Raw genomic sequence first — 16,183 nt, 5'->3', positions numbered from 1 at the left:
GTGTGAAAAATCCTTATAAATTTTCTTCTCCCAATCCTGCCTGCCCCCCCTTGCGACTTGAAATGGAAAGCACTCTTTGTGCATCTTCCTGGTTCTAAGACAAGGCATCTAAAAAGCTGCAATCCCCCTTACCTCGATGAGATCATAGGATTGCACTGCAAAAGTTGTTTTGCTAAATTCAAAACAAAATTAATGGAATTTAATCCAGAAGATGGGTCATAATCACTGCTACTCCCACTACCTAGACTGTCATTAATACTTCATTGTGAGAACACACCTTTTTATTTACCAGCGGACTATAGTTTCCGTGCGCTGCTCTGGTTCGCCAGAAGCGGCTCAGCCATGCTGGCCACATGACCCGAAAGCTCCCTCGGCCAATAAAGTGAGATGAGCGCCGCAACCCCAGAGTCGGTCGCAACTGAACCTAATGGTTAGGGGTCCCTTTACCTTTACCTAGACTATAGAGCAATGGGATGTAAGAGAGCAGAGAGAGAGGTAATGCTTCACTTTCACGTTTGTAGGCCTAAGAAGTGGTTGTGAAGCCAATCTATAATTAGCTGATGCTAGTTATAGTCACACAAAACATAGTGGCATTCATACTCAAGAAATATTCTTTCAGATGTACAGAACCTTCACTCCAAAATGAGGAATTGTGTGGTTTCCATTAAGCATAATCTTGAGTTTCCTAAGAACAGATGGCCAAAAAATTAGTTGGCAGTTCTGCCTAAACAGAGGCAACAAACTGTGCTTAAGCAATATGAACTTAAATGCCCATTGTGGGGACACGTGAGAGGGAAGGGATGACAAGCAGTGTTTTATGTAATGCCTTTCATACAGTAACTTGGGCAGGGTAAGTTTTATTAAGCAAATCCAAATAATTGTATTTTGGGTAAAGGTAGAAAGAGGGAGTGACTATACTGCCTCATGTACCATCTTTAGAAATGTAAATACAGCTTCAGATGCTTTTTGAAACTTGTATTCATTCAAATGCAACCTGTGAGCCACTTTAGTCATCTCTTGGAATTGGCATCTTATGGAAGTAGAAATACGTGGACCCTCATACATTGTTCCTGTTACCAACATATACTTGCTAGTCAAAAGATTAGCATGAATGGTTTGATAAACCATATGCTATATTTCCATTACTTGAGAACTATGTCTATGTAGTCTTAAGGAATGACAGCAGTAAATAAAGTCCTTTCACTGCAGAGAGTTCCATGGTGATTGGGAATTCCTCTCCTGGTAATGGGGGTGGTTAGAAGATGAACAGTCTCCTTCCTCTTCTGCACCCTGTGATTGCTGGTCCCTGCTTGTTTCCACCATAACTGCATAGAATTTCTCCTGTTGCTGCAAGTGTATTTAAAAAAACAAACCCAAACACAACATGCAACTGTTACAAAATAGGTCTCTTTATAGAAAGTTGTAGAGGTAATCATCATTATAAGAACAAAATGGGTTTGCCAGGATTATGGAGACATTTGGGAGATATTTAGCTCAAAGCCTATTTTTACAAAACTTTTCATGTACCAATAAAGGACTCCCAGGAAATATTTTTATTGCTACTGTATTTCAAAATAAAACTTCAATTTACAAGTTATATATATAACTGGCATGAATATTAAACTCCCACAAATTTGTAAAAAGGTATCTTACCATTTTTTCTTGATTGTATTACTCATTTGTTTGCAGCATATAGAGAAACTAACCATACATATCCTACCCAAGTTCACACATAAAAAGTGTCATTTTAAATAAAACACAAATGGGTTTATCAAAAGTTCATTTCCATCAAGAAACATGACAAAAGTGCAGAAAAGTTCTGTTACAGATACTTCTTAATATGAACAACTGGATAAGATAAACAGTGTTTTGGCAGGAGGCTAGTGTGGTAAAATCCATGCCACTAGTACAGCAGTCCCTTTCATCTTCCAGCTATGGAACTTGATGAAACCATTACAAGAAATAAGAAGTTTTACAAGTTAACAGTGGTTCACACAGTTCGGCTACACTGGCATTCTAGGGGTGCCATTAGGAGTGGCCCTCTTGGTCTTCTGAATTTGGTTTTGATTCTTCCGAGCTTTCACCGCTTTCATTCTCACTTCAAATACTTCATGTATGGCCTTACGGAAACAGTGGAAGTTGTAGTCTATTAGTCCTAAAGAAAAGAACAGAAATGTTCCATACTCAAACTGCCATAGCAACAATTACGTAAACTCTTTTCTGTGGTATGTACTAAAAGTAAAGGGCTAAAATCAGATTTCTCTCTTAAATGCAACAATGTAAGAAAAGCTGTAAACGACTACAGAAATTTATGTACAATTTACCAAGAACTACACATTATTTTAAAATACACCATTGCAATGTTTGGATTTAAGCACTAAGCAGTAACCTTACTCAAAGTTAATGCTATAAAGCTCTCTCACTTCCCTAAGTGAAGAGGGTATATATTTTAAGTGGTTTGAATCTGCTGTGTTAGCTCTTTGTTTTTCCCAGGGATTCAGAAGTCATGTGACACTGAAGCCACAAAATAATGAAGTTTTATGAAATATATTTTAAGTTGAAATACCTCTCTATGTTAGACTGAAGTCATGAAGACTAAGTTATTCTATGCATACATTCCCCACAGCATTTGGAGAGTAAGTATGATGCAGTAAGTTTACAAAAACAAAAGGCAAGGAAGTTACTGCTGCTTAAGTGGAAACTCTTGTGCGTACTTGTGTATTTAGAGGATGATAGGAAAATATAGGAGTAGAATGAGAAGTGAATATACAGTGGTACCTCGGGTTAAGAACTTAATTAGTTCTGGAGGTCTGTTCTTAACCTGAAACTGTTCTTAACCTGAACTGAAAATGACCAGATATATAATGTAACAACATGAATACATGGCTCCAGCAACTTTAACAGAGGCTATAGCCAGCCCAATGATCAGCTGTAATACCTCCACACCCTCTGCATTCTTTACTATATTTTTGTCACAGCTTGTACATACGGAATCACCAAGACAAATATTTAATTATTAATTGGGAACAAGATTCTGAAGGATTTTTAAACTTTCAAAATGAAGTTCAATACCTTTTCTCTCAAAGCTTTCTTCTCTGACAAAGCAAACTAGCGCCAGAAACTTTGTCACTTCCTTTAAATAAAGGACTGTTGTGTTGTTCAGTTTTATTATTGCTGTTGATTCTTTGTCGTAAGGAGTTCCTGCTCCATCTGCTTTGAGCCTGAACAGCAAGACACAGGGGATGTTGGGGAGAAGATAAATGCTGTGATTTTATCTGCTTGAATGAATACGTTTTTATTTCTGCTTTCAAGTCTATTTAAAGCAAAATATGTTTGAGGCAGATATTGCCAAGCTTTTTAGGCCCATGGTAACATTTACAAGCTGGAAAAACTCTTGTGGGCAGACCCTCTCCCCTAATCAAGCACACACCACAACCCATTCCATCAAATGCTTCTTTCAAGTCTTAATTCAGCAGAGGAAGAAGACCCTTTGGGTTCACATGCACCTTTGGGTGCTATGTTGATATTCCCTGATCTAGCGTGTAAATATCTTATTCCAGCTCTATTTTCAATCCTAGGCTGTTTGAAAATTTGCAGTTAAAAAAAATAAAAAATCCTGCCATGTATTTGATGGCTTGCCAGGGATAAAGTCGCTTATGTCTCAGCATCAGTGAAATTATCACTGATTTTATTTACATGAAAATTACAATGCTGCCCTTCTAGTGACCAGGCCTTTGTGTAGAACTCGTGGTACATTTTAGGAGCTGATACTAGAATCTCTGATCTATAATATTTTGTATACACAAGTACCCCCCAGTTACATCAGCTAACTGGCTCCTGTTGGAAGACCCTTGGTTTTTAGTTAAAAAGTGCTGTAGATTAAACAAGACTAAGGCGAATTCACTTAATCTTTTCTGCACCCCAGCCTATTCTGCTCTATCAGTTGTAAAAGCTTTAGAGTTTCAAAATCACTTTTATCTACACACACACATAACTTTGATGACCTTTCTCTCTCTCACACACACAGTGTGTGCTTTTGCAATTAAAGGTTTTTTCTATCCTGAAATAACAGCAAGCTAGAAGATCGTTACAGCATATGAAAGAAAAACCTCCTAATCTTATTACTACTCCATTTGCATTTTAATTGTTACGTGACTTTAAGCCTTATAGGTTGCCCAAGACAGACAAGCACAAAGGATGTCGTAAGAGTACTTTTCGTTGTTGTTTCTTTACTCACCCATAAATGCAGGAGATGTCAATGACAACATCTATCATATCACAGCTGAGCTCATAAGTCTGCATGTCCACTGGGGTACTGTCTGTTGCAATATAAATTTTACTGACTACATCAAAGAGAAAGGCTTTCTCAATTCCAGAATTCTACAAGGAAACAGGGAGAATATAGATTTCACTGAAGGAACCAAGTCTTTAGACAATAAAGATGATGCTGTCAGTGCGCAAGAGAAAAGAAAAGCTGGTGAAATATGAAATATGAAAATATAAAAATAGTCTTAGTGTAATTCTTGGGCACAGACCAACAGAACTCACATTGCTGTGTCCCACTGAATGTATAACTTGGTGTTTGAGCTGCAATCCTAACACCAAGCTATGCTGAACAGTGCATCAGAACAGTGGATACAGTTCTGATAAATATATGAGCTTGTAACACGAATCATAGAGACCTAAGTTACATTCTAGCAAAAGTTTGAAATGAATTGTTGTTTACAAGCAAGCTAGTGTTTGCAAAGTAATTCCACTTCACTGAACAGTTTTTATTGGCATTTATTTTCATATACCAAGTATCCTACAACAACACATAACACAAAAATGAAATTAAAAACAAACAAAAAGTGTTTTGCAAGAAAATATACAAAGGCTCAGGAAATGCATATGCAAAAGAACAACAACTATTTACCGAGATAAAGATGTTAAGCAAGTTCTCCAGTGTTGGGAGCTGGGGGATCAATTTCTGTACCACTTTGCTAAACGCTTCAAATATTGAATGGTCGTATATGCTTGTTAAATAAAAGCTGGAAAAGGAAACAGACATCAGTGTATCTCTCTGAAATGAGCAGCTCTGGAAAGTTTGTAGACAGAAATGAGGCGTTATAGCACTTCCAGACAGGAGTTTGTGGAATTAGGGCTGCCCATGCATGCAAGTTCCCCTGCCCCACCCCCTGCCCGCACTGCCATCATCAAAATGCCAGCTCAGGCTTTATTTAATTGGGATTTCCCCTTACTGTGGAAAATTCAGCAAGTAAAAATAATCCATTATACATCTGCATGCACTCCTGGTGTAAAAACTCATAAGGAAACTTCTTTTGATGGGTGATCTGACACATGATGTTTCAGTGAACAGTCTCTTATCACCACACCTGTATTTCCATTTGCTCCTCACCCAAGCATAATCTAGCAGTTCTGATGAGTGTGCCTATTTTTACCATTTGCTACATGCTGAAGTCATGTTCAAATTGCACACCCCACCCCTCCGCCAACCCTGGCAAAAGCACAGGCCTCCACTTGGCGAATTGTAAAATGTGATAACTGAAGCTGGTATCCTTGTGAGGTTAGCCATAACAGGGCTCTCATTCCTCCCTGTTTGTGGAATCTTCTAAAGGGATGCTCTTACAAGAAATAGGGTTAAAGTGCCATCTGCCTACTATTTAACGACTATGCCATCTTGTGTATTACTTGAGTAAACGGTAAATTATATCCTCAACAAGTTTATCTCTTAAGCCAGGGTGGGGAATCTTATTCAGCATGAGGGCCGGGTTCTCTTTTTGGAAACCTGTCAGGGGCCACATGCTAATGGTGGGAGGGCCCTGAGGCAAGTGTGGGTAGATTAACGGCTGTAAGCATTATGTTTCCGCCATAGGCTGGTTTCTATACACCCCACTCTGCCTTCCATCCAGGCAAGGAAGAAGGGACACTGTAGCCAGAAATGCAGAGCAGGGTCATTGTGGGGTGTGGCCTAGAGAAGAGACTTTAGGGCCAGACAGGGAATTCTGGAGGGCTGTATTTGGGCCCTAAGCATCAAGGGATATAGTTTGACTATGCTGTTAACAGTTTTCAGGATTCAGGTAGTACATACAACCAAATATATTATTTTCCCATGTCAATTATTGAGTATTCATTTTAAAGCTGAGCATTAGTCAATTTTGGGCATAATGCTGAACTCCAGCCTAAAAAGCTCGTGATTTCTAATTATTTGACCACTGCAACTCTCAGTTGGCCATACCACTGCTGTGTCACCCCTTTCCCCCTAAGATTTTACAAAAAGGTGGCACATGTGCTTGTTCAATATGTGAGGCATACTGCTTTTTTCATTCTCCCCTGTCCCCAAAGAAGGCTTTATCAATTGTTTTGCTCTCCTCACCTCAAGTGGATTTTTTCCAGCCCAGCATCTGCAAGGTCATCATTTGCCCTCTGATGAATGTCTCTCTGTGTTTCAATCTTGTGATCATCAGACAAACCATCTACTTTGTGGATAAATATTTCAAAGTTTATGTCTGGATTCACTTTATATGCTCTTGTCACAGTGAGATGCAATCTTGCCAAAGCTTCCATATAGTCATCCTACAAACCAAAAAATAAACTGGATAAATGCTTTGCTTTTGTAAATCCAATTAGGAATTAAAGTGTTTAAACTTTACTTCTCAAGTTTTTAAAGGGTGAGGTTTTTTACATCTTCATAAACAAAAATCACAAGGTGAAAGCACTTCAGCGAGTTATCAAGCACTAAATCTTAACAACACTCCTACATTTTGAATCTTGTTTTTCCTGCCTGTCTCTTTCACCTTCCCTTATTAAAGCAGCTGTTTTAACAAGTACAGGTCACTTGCTTGTTCCTTCTGTGTAGTGTTCACTACACTAGTTCCTTCTGTGTAGTGTTCACTAAGAAATAGGACACTTTTGTGATGGTAGTTTTAACTAGGCATGAGGGATCATCCCATTTCCATTCTGTGTTAGTTTCGCATGCTTCATTCATAAATCTCAAGCATTGTTTTAGTATGAGTTAACTCTTATAAAAATTTCAATTCTACTACATGTATTAGTGTTTCAGATAATACATAGAGGTGCAAAAAGCATACTAGGTCTAATGTCATGATGAAGTCTACATGTACATAACAAGGAAAGCTAAAATAACAATATTTACACTATAACAATGAGAACTCAGGGCAGGATCGATGGAGCTGCCCTTCCACTCATGCTTGTGTGGGCGAGGGAGATCTGGTTTTTGCCAAATCACTTGGATGTAGGCCCCTATAATACATATCACACTACTCCACAGGGTCCCTCAGAATCAGCTTTTGAGGTGTGTGAGCAAGGGGCTATAGTGTGAAGGGGGACAGAGGAAAACTCTGCCTCAGAAGGGAAATCCTGCTCGTCATTCTCTGGATCTTGCCTGTACTAACGAGAGAGTCAATCACATTGTGTGTTGCTATTCTTATTGGAGATGTGAAGGCCCAAAGAGAAATATCAGAAAAATTGGGAATGGGGTGTGTGAGAAAGGTATTTTTATGGCTCTTCACATCTCTACTTTTTACCATCCATTCTACTGTTGGGTGATGTTTGTGTGTGCAAATTTAGGGTATTTGGTCTAAGCTAAGATCATAACCCAAATCCTTTCCTTACCTGAGAATCAATAACAAATATCAGTGCTCCGGTGCCTCGGAAAATCATCTCATAGTCAAAGGTAGGGTCAAAAAAGTCAATTTGCCCAGGAAAGTCCCATATCTGAAAGTTAACAAAGGAGCTGTTGGAAACATCCTCCCTGCAAATCTTATTAGTGCTCTCCAAGAAAAGGGTTTCATTCGGTGACATTTTATGAAACACAACTTTCTGAATCGAAGACTTTCCACTTCTTCTCAGTCCCATTAGCAGAATTCTTGGCTTGACTTCAGTGCTAAAGGGCTCATTGAAATCTAGAACTGAATAAAAAGAAAACATTATTTGCAAAAATAACAACAACAATAAAAACAGGTGTTTATTTGCAACCAAATTCTAACACAATTTCAACTGATTTTACTCCCCAATCCTACCGTTTTAGGATTCCTTCCTTTCCAATGCCAAAGAGATCAAGCTTTAGTTGACTGATCTAATGACTAATTAACCTCTGCATTTCCCCTTCACCCTACCCACCAGATATTTTGCCAGCAACACCTGCTGGTTCAAAAGACAACTCACCTCCCTTAAAGAATAACGTAAGCTACTGATGGTGAAAAATGCAGAAGACCCTCAGAATTAGTATTGCATATTGTAAGCTGTTACAATCACAGGATTGCTAGTTTTATTACTTAATAATCAATCAATCTATTAAAACTTTAGTTGACTGACTGGTGAGGGAAAACGTGAAAGCATTGAGACTTATTGTTTTTGACTATTTTTGTTCTGGGTGGTTAGTATGATAGTGAAAGGAAGTAAAAAATATTAAATGCAGCCTTTTCTTCCAAGAATACAAGTTGCAGCTTTTTGTTTTCTCTATTATACCCTCTCACACTTTCTTAGTTATCTCAGAAAGGCACCTGTATTGGGGGTTTCGAGGAAGGCTGGTACAAAAATATTCAAAATAAGTAAATAAAAGTATTTCAGGTATATTGAAATGGACAGTGACCAAAGAAAAATATGCATTGCTGTATGTGACATCTGGAATAATTAATGCTATATACTGTAAGAGCTCCCAAATACCCAAACAAATATGTAAAATGGAGCAGCATAGCTTCCTCAAGTAAACTAACATGGGTGTTATGATTCAAATATGCAGTACTTAATTTAAATCTTTTTGAAAATTAATAAGGTTGTATTATTGTATTGGAATGCAAGACTAGATACGGTAGTAAGAAATCCCTTACCACTGTATTTTTTCAATAATTAAGTAAAAAATCTTTTAATTTTTTTCTTTAGTTACCATGGCCTTCTAGTAAATGTAATCTTTTGTTTAAGATGTTGGTGTTGGAATTCAACATCAGGAGAGCCACAGCAATGTAGATCTTAATTCCCTGCCTTGTTCCTGATGTAGGTCTTCACTCCCCGCTTCTTCCCTGGTGGGGAGGGGCACAATTTTGTGGTTCATTTTAGGTGCTAAAATGTCCTGGGCCAGCCCTGGCCACAGCTTCCCTTATCCCTGCCTTATATGGTGCAGCATTCAAATATTCAAACCTTTCTACCACCTGCAGTCTGTAGGAGTATAACCCAGAAAGAACAGTACCATGTGCTATTTCTGTACATCCAGATCAGTTCTGAAAGGGAGCTGTGAAACATGAGATGGCACATATGCTCACTGAATCATGGGAGAAGACCTCTGATGGAGAAGAATATTCATTTTGGAGAAGAACACCTATTTCAGAGGCCATTACACTGCAAGTAATATTTGTCACATTCCCTTTTCTTTGAAGGAAAAAAGAGCACTCTTACTAGAACAAGTGCTCCTTAAAGTAGTGTCACTGGAAAAGCTGCTTTGCTTATAAATCCACAGATTGTCAAGTGTGTGTGTGTGTGTGTGTGTGTGAGAACTATACAGACTCTATAGAAGTATAAACTCCTTTGCACAAAATACCAACAATGCTTTCTATGGATTAATGTCAAAAGGACACTTTGAAACATAAATCTAACGCTTCCCTCAAGAAATCCTAGAGTCTAAAGCAATTTTCTATCTTTTCCCAGCTCTGTAAAACAGAAGAAAATGTAGCCAAAAAGGAAAACAGTTTGTGTTATGCACAAAGCAACAGGTGGCAGAACAGCCTATTCTTTTTAACACAAAAATGTAGGTAACCATGGTTAACCCATTAGCAGGAAAAAAGGGTTTATAAAAATACCCTTTCTATACCATCACATCAGTGCACACAATGTCATCAAAAATATGCAGGCAGACCCTGGAGCAGAGCCTGGTAATAAGGGAACTGACATTCACAGCTGCAAAGGAGCTCTAAACACTGAGCCCTCTACAGCTGTTGCCTTTTATGGGCCTGAAGTCTGCCTTCCTTATTTCCTTAGATCTCCAAGTTTGCATCAGTAGAACACGTGCAATTTGTAAGAGACACTGGATATCTGTACCACAAATACCAATAGGAAGTACTTTATTAAAGCTTATCCCTCCCTCCAGATACTGTTTCAAGAGTTTGACACATTTATTAGGATAGTTTTCTCCCTCTGCTCTTAAAACACAGGCTGAACCCAACCTCCCGTCTCCAGCTTATTTCCCCTCCCCCAACTCAGTGAACTTAGTTTTTCTTTCCTTTAGTTTCTCATTGACGTTTCATCCCATTGCTCGTCTACATAAGTTTCCTCCCAGCTTTATACCATCTACAATTCACTTCTGAAGCAACCCATACAATCAGCTGCGCAGCCACTTATGTTTTTATTTCCATGCTCTCCCAATGCTCTCTACCTACCGTATTCCACTGTCTGTCACATGCCTGGACACCTCCTCCCCTCCCCCCCTCTGTTTTCTCCCTCTTCTTCTTTTCCTGTTCTTCCCCACAACAAGACAGCCACAGCAGACAGTACTCTAAGTGCCTACTTGTTCCTCTCCCCAAATGCTCACTTATTATTTGGACACAAAGTCTAGATCCATAAAACTGTCTACAAAGAAAGTTTTAATGATATTTTTATATTGGTCTGCTTTTCTGTATTTTTGGTGCTGGCTTCTGCGTTACATATGCTAGATTGTATTATTTAAACAATCGTATTTTTCTATTTGATTTATTTTTTCAAGCTGTCAGAGGACTTGGCCAACGGGGCAGTCTATAAATGTAATAAACAATAAAATACAGAGTTAGATCTGACTCTAGCCAATCAGCTACTTATTCCTCTTTCTTACATCCCATCTCATACTTAATTTCCTTTGGAAAAACAATGCTAGGTGTCATGCGGCACTTCAGGTTGTACCTTTGGACCCGAAATCCCCTTTCATCCTGATCTCAGGTATGCATAAGCTAGAGGTGGACATTCAGTAGCAAGGTAAAAGCTGCATATGTTGAGGCCCTCAATGGCTACTTACAATTTTCTGGGTGGGACCTACACCATGATATTGAAAACATAAACTAGATGGGATGGGGGAGTAACGCCCCCCCCCCATAAACTAGACCCTGGCTCACATTAAATATGGTGCACCTTTATATTTATGCAGCAAAAAAGAACCATGCATAAAGCTGCAGTACCATTAGTGCTTTAAGTGTTTGTGCTGTAAGCCAGGAGACTCCTAGTTTGGGGCTGCATACACAACATACATTTAAACACATCCACCACCACCCCAAGAATCCTGGGAACTTTAGTTTGTTAATGTTGCCGAGAACTGTAGCTCTGTGAGGGGGTAAACTACACCTGCCAGGATTTATGTGTATATGTAGCTCAAATCTCTCTAACTACAAGATGGCTTTAGCAAGTCTCACCCAACGCTTACCAAGATAATGAATGTAAAGTGCTCCAAACTTTCTGAAGTGATATACAAAAATATTTCTATAAAAAGCACGAGAAATCTATCCCCTCCCAAATCTAATCCTCCCAACAGATTTCTCATTGTCAGGTGCCATCCTAAAGATAAAATACATCTCTCGCTGTCCGTTTCATTTCTCCACTGAAATTACTGTAAGCTCCAGCACACCCCACCTCAGTGACTAATGCCATAATCACACCTCTCTTTCAGTCTAGTCGTGTGTTCCAAATCTCTGTAGTCAAACTCCAGGAAGGCTTGCTTCTCTTCCAACCCATCTCATTCCTAGCACCACCCATTCATGCTCCAAATTCTAACCCCATTCCTAAACTAATGTCTCCAACTCCCAAACCTGATAAAAGGTAAAGGGACCCCTGACAGTTAAGTCCAGTTGTGAACGACTCTGGGGTTGCGGCACTCATCTCACTTTATAGGCCGAGGGAGCCGGCATTTGTCTGCTCCGCAAACAGTTTTTCTGGGTCATGTGGCCAGCATGACTAAGCCGCTTCTGGCGCAATGGAACACTGACACCAGAGCAGCGCACAGAAACGCCATTTACCTTCCTGCCGGAGCGGTACTACTAATCTACTTGCACTTTTGGGTGTGCTTTTGAACTGCTAGGTTAGCAGGAGCTGGGACCAAACAACGGGAGCTCACCCTGTCGCAGGGATTCAAACCGCCGACCTTTTGATCAGCAAACCCAAGGCTCAGTGGTTTAGACCACAGTGCCACCCACGTCCCAAACCTGATACCACCCCCCAAATTCCCTCCTCTGCCCCAAAACTCTTACCCTATTCCAAATGTTAGCCCTGAGACATCAAGTACCTCTGAACGTTTATGTTTAGAGTGGTACCTCAGGTTAAGAACTTAGTTCTGGAGGTCCGTTCTTAACCTGAAACTGTTCTTAACCTGAGGTACCACTTTAGCTTATGGGGCCTCCCGCTGCTGCCGCGCCACTACCAAGCGATTTCTGTTCTCATCCTGAAGCAAAGTTCTTAACCCGAGGTACTATTTCTGGGTTAGTGGAGTCTGTAACCTGCAGCATCTGTAACCCGAGGTACCACTGTACTAATATCTCTCCTTCAAGGCCCTCACTCCATACTCTACCCAATTCAAAGCACAGCCTTTCCCACCCCAGAAGTCTTCCACATCCCCACAACCTTATTCCCACCTGTATTGCCAGTGTCTTGAAAACTGTTGTACTTGTACACCAAAGAGAATGAAAGGCTTCTATAAGCGGGACCAGTCCAGGACATTTTGCTACCCAAGGCAAAGGACAAGCACAGACGTTGACTGGACTTTGGCAACTGAATTCCACTTCCAATACTGGTAATGGGACACCATCTTCTACCACATCCAGGGGCAGTAGGCTAACATGCAAGCTTCATGGCACACAAAGCTCTGTCCTCCAACCACTATCACCATCTGCACCAATTCCCCCATTCTGCTGTACGGACGTAGCCTGTATGAGACCCTTTGCAGTCTGCAAGAATCCAGGATCACTCAGCATTCACTTGGGCAGCATGACGAGACTTTGGTTCTGTCTCGCCAAAAAACAAAGCAAAGGGAAAACCCCAACCCAGTTCAACAGGTTAGGTGTGGGCCGGTCCCAGTATTAGGCAGAGTGAGGCAGCAGATACTGGGGAGGAGGATGAGTCAAGAGGTCAAGGTAATGGAAGCTGGAATAGCTCTGTCAGTAGAGCACGAGTCTCAGCGTCATGGGGTCTCAGTGTCATGGGGTTGAGCCCCACATTGGGCAACACATTCCAGCATTGCAGGGGGTTGGACTAGAATGATCCATGTGGTCCCGCCCAACGCTACAATTCTAGAAGGCCTCTGCGTATCAAGCCGCCTGATGTGCCCCCTAAGCCCTCCTGCAGCCCTCAGGTGTGGTGGCAGGCGGAGTCCCTTTCAGTATATCTGCCAGCCCAGTCGGAACTGGGACACCACCTTGGCCCTCATTGCCTCGGGTAACAAAATGCCTTGGGCCACTCAGGTTGCTGCTGCTGCTTCTGTGGGCAGAAAGAAAGAAGGGGGGGGGGTGCAGCATGGCCATAGCCAATAATTTTGTGGGGGGGGGGCAGGACATTGTTGAGGGGGATTGCTCAGTTAAATATTTCTATTCTTTTACTTGATGGGGAGGGCAGCTGCCCCCCTCTTTGGCTATGCCCATGGCATGCAGGGCAAACATTATGGGTGCAGTTTGTTGCTCCCCCTCCCACGGGCTGAGGTTCCCCAAAGTCCATAGGCATTGCCATTCAAAGGGTGTGTGTGTCTGTGCACCCGCGTCTTGTGATCGATTACGTAGGGCGGAGCTTACCTGTGTCACTCACAACAATATTTTATCCAAAGTGGGCACCCCCGTGACCCAACCCCGTTTCCTCCCTCCCCTTTCCCAGCCCCGCAACTCTCCCCAGTTCTCCCGGGTGCGCTGAACGCCGCCTGCACGCAGCCCGGTGGGTTCCCCCCTCTCTCTCTGCCGCTCACTCCGCCCCAAAACAATGGGCCTGGCAGTCACGAGGCCGCCCTTTTCCTTCGGGGCAGCGGCGCCGCCGCCGAGCTACTTACACGCCCCGTCCCCGCCGTTCTCCGGGTCGCCGTCCGAAAACGATCCACTCCCGTCCCCGTAATCTGCAAGCCCCACGATCTCGTCTTCTTCCTCGTCTTCGTCGTCGTCTTCCTCCTCCTCCTCTTCATCTTCCTCCTCTTCCTCCTCCTCTTCTCCCTCGTCCTCTTCCTGCTCCTTCGGCTTCCCCGGCACCTGGCTCATCCTGCTCCCTCCCCGGGCTTCTTGCTCCTTCTCCGAAGGCAGACCCCGGCCGGCCGGCCCCCCAGCGGCACGCTCGCCCCGCCGCCGCCGCCACGAGACACCCCCCCGCGCCCCTCGAGGCTGCCTCTCGCCTGGGACGCTGACCTAAGCTGCTCCCTTTCCTTGTATTTCTTCCTCGCCGCCGCCGCAGTTGTCAAAGGAAAGTCAGCCGAGGCCCTGCCGTCCCTCCCAGAGGAGAGAAACTGCGTGACCCAAGTCACCTGACACACTCACACACACTCACTCACACACACGGAGTAACATAATAGTAGACGCCGAGAAACGAGAAACAAGCCGCTCGAGGGAGGGGCCCTACCCAATGAACACGCGCGCGCGCGCGCACACATACTTTTTAAATAGATATAGATAGATATATTAAGGATTCTCATGCCACACGGAGGGAGGGGCCAGCGTTGAATTTGCGAAAGGAAAGCCGCGGGGTTTCAAACAATGTTTCAAAACACACCGTCCCGCCTCGCCCCAAAATTAGGTGTTTGTGCTCTTTGTATGTAGTGGGACGGCTGCAGTGGTGACTAGACTCGAGAGTAGTGCAGAATTGGGGATGACATGACAGGATCTCCCAAAAGTCCTTTTTTTGAACAGCTATTAAATGTATGGGTATCACTGTCTCCTCTTGCATTTGGTATCTGAGCATGTACAGAGTACTTATGTCCCCATTAGCTTACTAACACATCTCAGGGTGAAGTATTCTGGTCAGATTTGAGCGCCAAAATCCCCTTTTTAACATACAACTGCAGTCCTAAGCATGCTTACCAGGGAGGCAGGCTGCAATTATACAGGGTGAGTCCTTTAAAAGAGGCCCTGTGGATACAGAGTACAAATGTTCCACGGAGCCTCTTTTAAAAGACTCACCCTGTACATGTGTATACCCACACCCTTCTACCTGGGAGTAAGCCCCATTGAACTCGGTGAGGCTTGGCTTATTACTGAGTAGACATACAGAGGATTGCACTAAGTCTCACAGAAGGCAGCAAGATTTTACCTGAGGAAACCTTCAGGGAACCCCACCGCAAAGTGTCTTTTGAAAAGCGCTGTCTTCTCAGTATTAATCCACAAGTTCAAGCAGTGGCATTGAATAAGCTGGCAAGACAGGGACAGTAAAGATGAAAAGTGCACCCTTAAAAATTTGCAGACAAGTTTAGTCAGGTAAGATGCTTCGGAGTGACTGGTTTACATTATACAGTTATGGATGCACAATCCTGTGGCCAGTAAGCAATCTGTTGCTTCTGAACGTGCTTGTTGACTCATGATTTGTAAGCGATAGGAGAAATCCATTATCCTCATGACCAGATGGTTCACCACTTTAAAAATATTGCTTTATATGTTCTGTTACTGAGCTCAGGCGCTTGAAAACAAATACAGCGGTACCTTGGGTTAAGTACTTAATTCATTCTGTACTTAACTTGAAACTGTTCTTAACCTGAAGCACCACTTTAGCTAATGGGGCCTCCCGCTGCTGCACGATTTCTGTTCTCATCCTGAAGCAAAGTTCTTAACCTGAAGCACTATTTCTGGGTTAGCAGAGTCTGCAACCTGAAGCATATGTAACCCGAGGTACCACTGTATAGGCAAGGCCTGCTTTTTTGACCCAGACATACACCAGAGGGCAGAACCAGCCCACTGATGCAGCGGGGTGAAGCACTTGCCTCAGGTGGTGGATGAACAAGACCACCACTTCCGCCACCCGCAGAATGCACCCTCTCACTGGAATGCCTCCTAGGGTGGAGAAGATGAGCCACAACACCTTGCAGAATGCCTCTACTCTCACCCAGTTTTGGGATGAGTGGAACACCGGCTGTGTGTTCCGGTGGGGAGAGTGGTGTTTGACCTGTGGAAGCATTTTTTGCATATTCAAGTCAACCACTGAGTGATTTCTTTTTTTCTTAAATTTGTGCTGCTCCTTTTGCCACATCTGTTTTCCT

General features: G+C 42.4%; 1 protein-coding gene across 1 annotated transcript; it reads right to left on the bottom strand.

Moving 5' to 3' along the window:
* Positions 1-1,388: 1,388 nt before the first annotated feature.
* Positions 1,389-14,560, bottom strand: RRAGD (Ras related GTP binding D). Its single transcript, XM_083433570.1, has 7 exons — positions 14,000-14,560; positions 7,636-7,931; positions 6,377-6,576; positions 4,916-5,030; positions 4,238-4,380; positions 3,073-3,221; positions 1,389-2,155 (listed from the first exon to the last, which is right to left on the bottom strand). Exons 1-7 carry the CDS (start codon positions 14,199-14,201, stop codon positions 2,004-2,006), a joined length of 1,257 nt encoding a protein of 418 aa, XP_083289696.1. The 5' UTR covers positions 14,202-14,560; the 3' UTR covers positions 1,389-2,003.
* Positions 14,561-16,183: the final 1,623 nt, after the last annotated feature.

This window comes from Podarcis tiliguerta (genome assembly GCF_965153285.1).
Source record: "Podarcis tiliguerta genome assembly, chromosome: 3".
NCBI lineage: Eukaryota > Metazoa > Chordata > Lepidosauria > Squamata > Lacertidae > Podarcis > Podarcis tiliguerta.
Note: the sequence above shows the minus strand (reverse complement) of the source record. Positions and strands in the feature narration are given on the sequence as shown.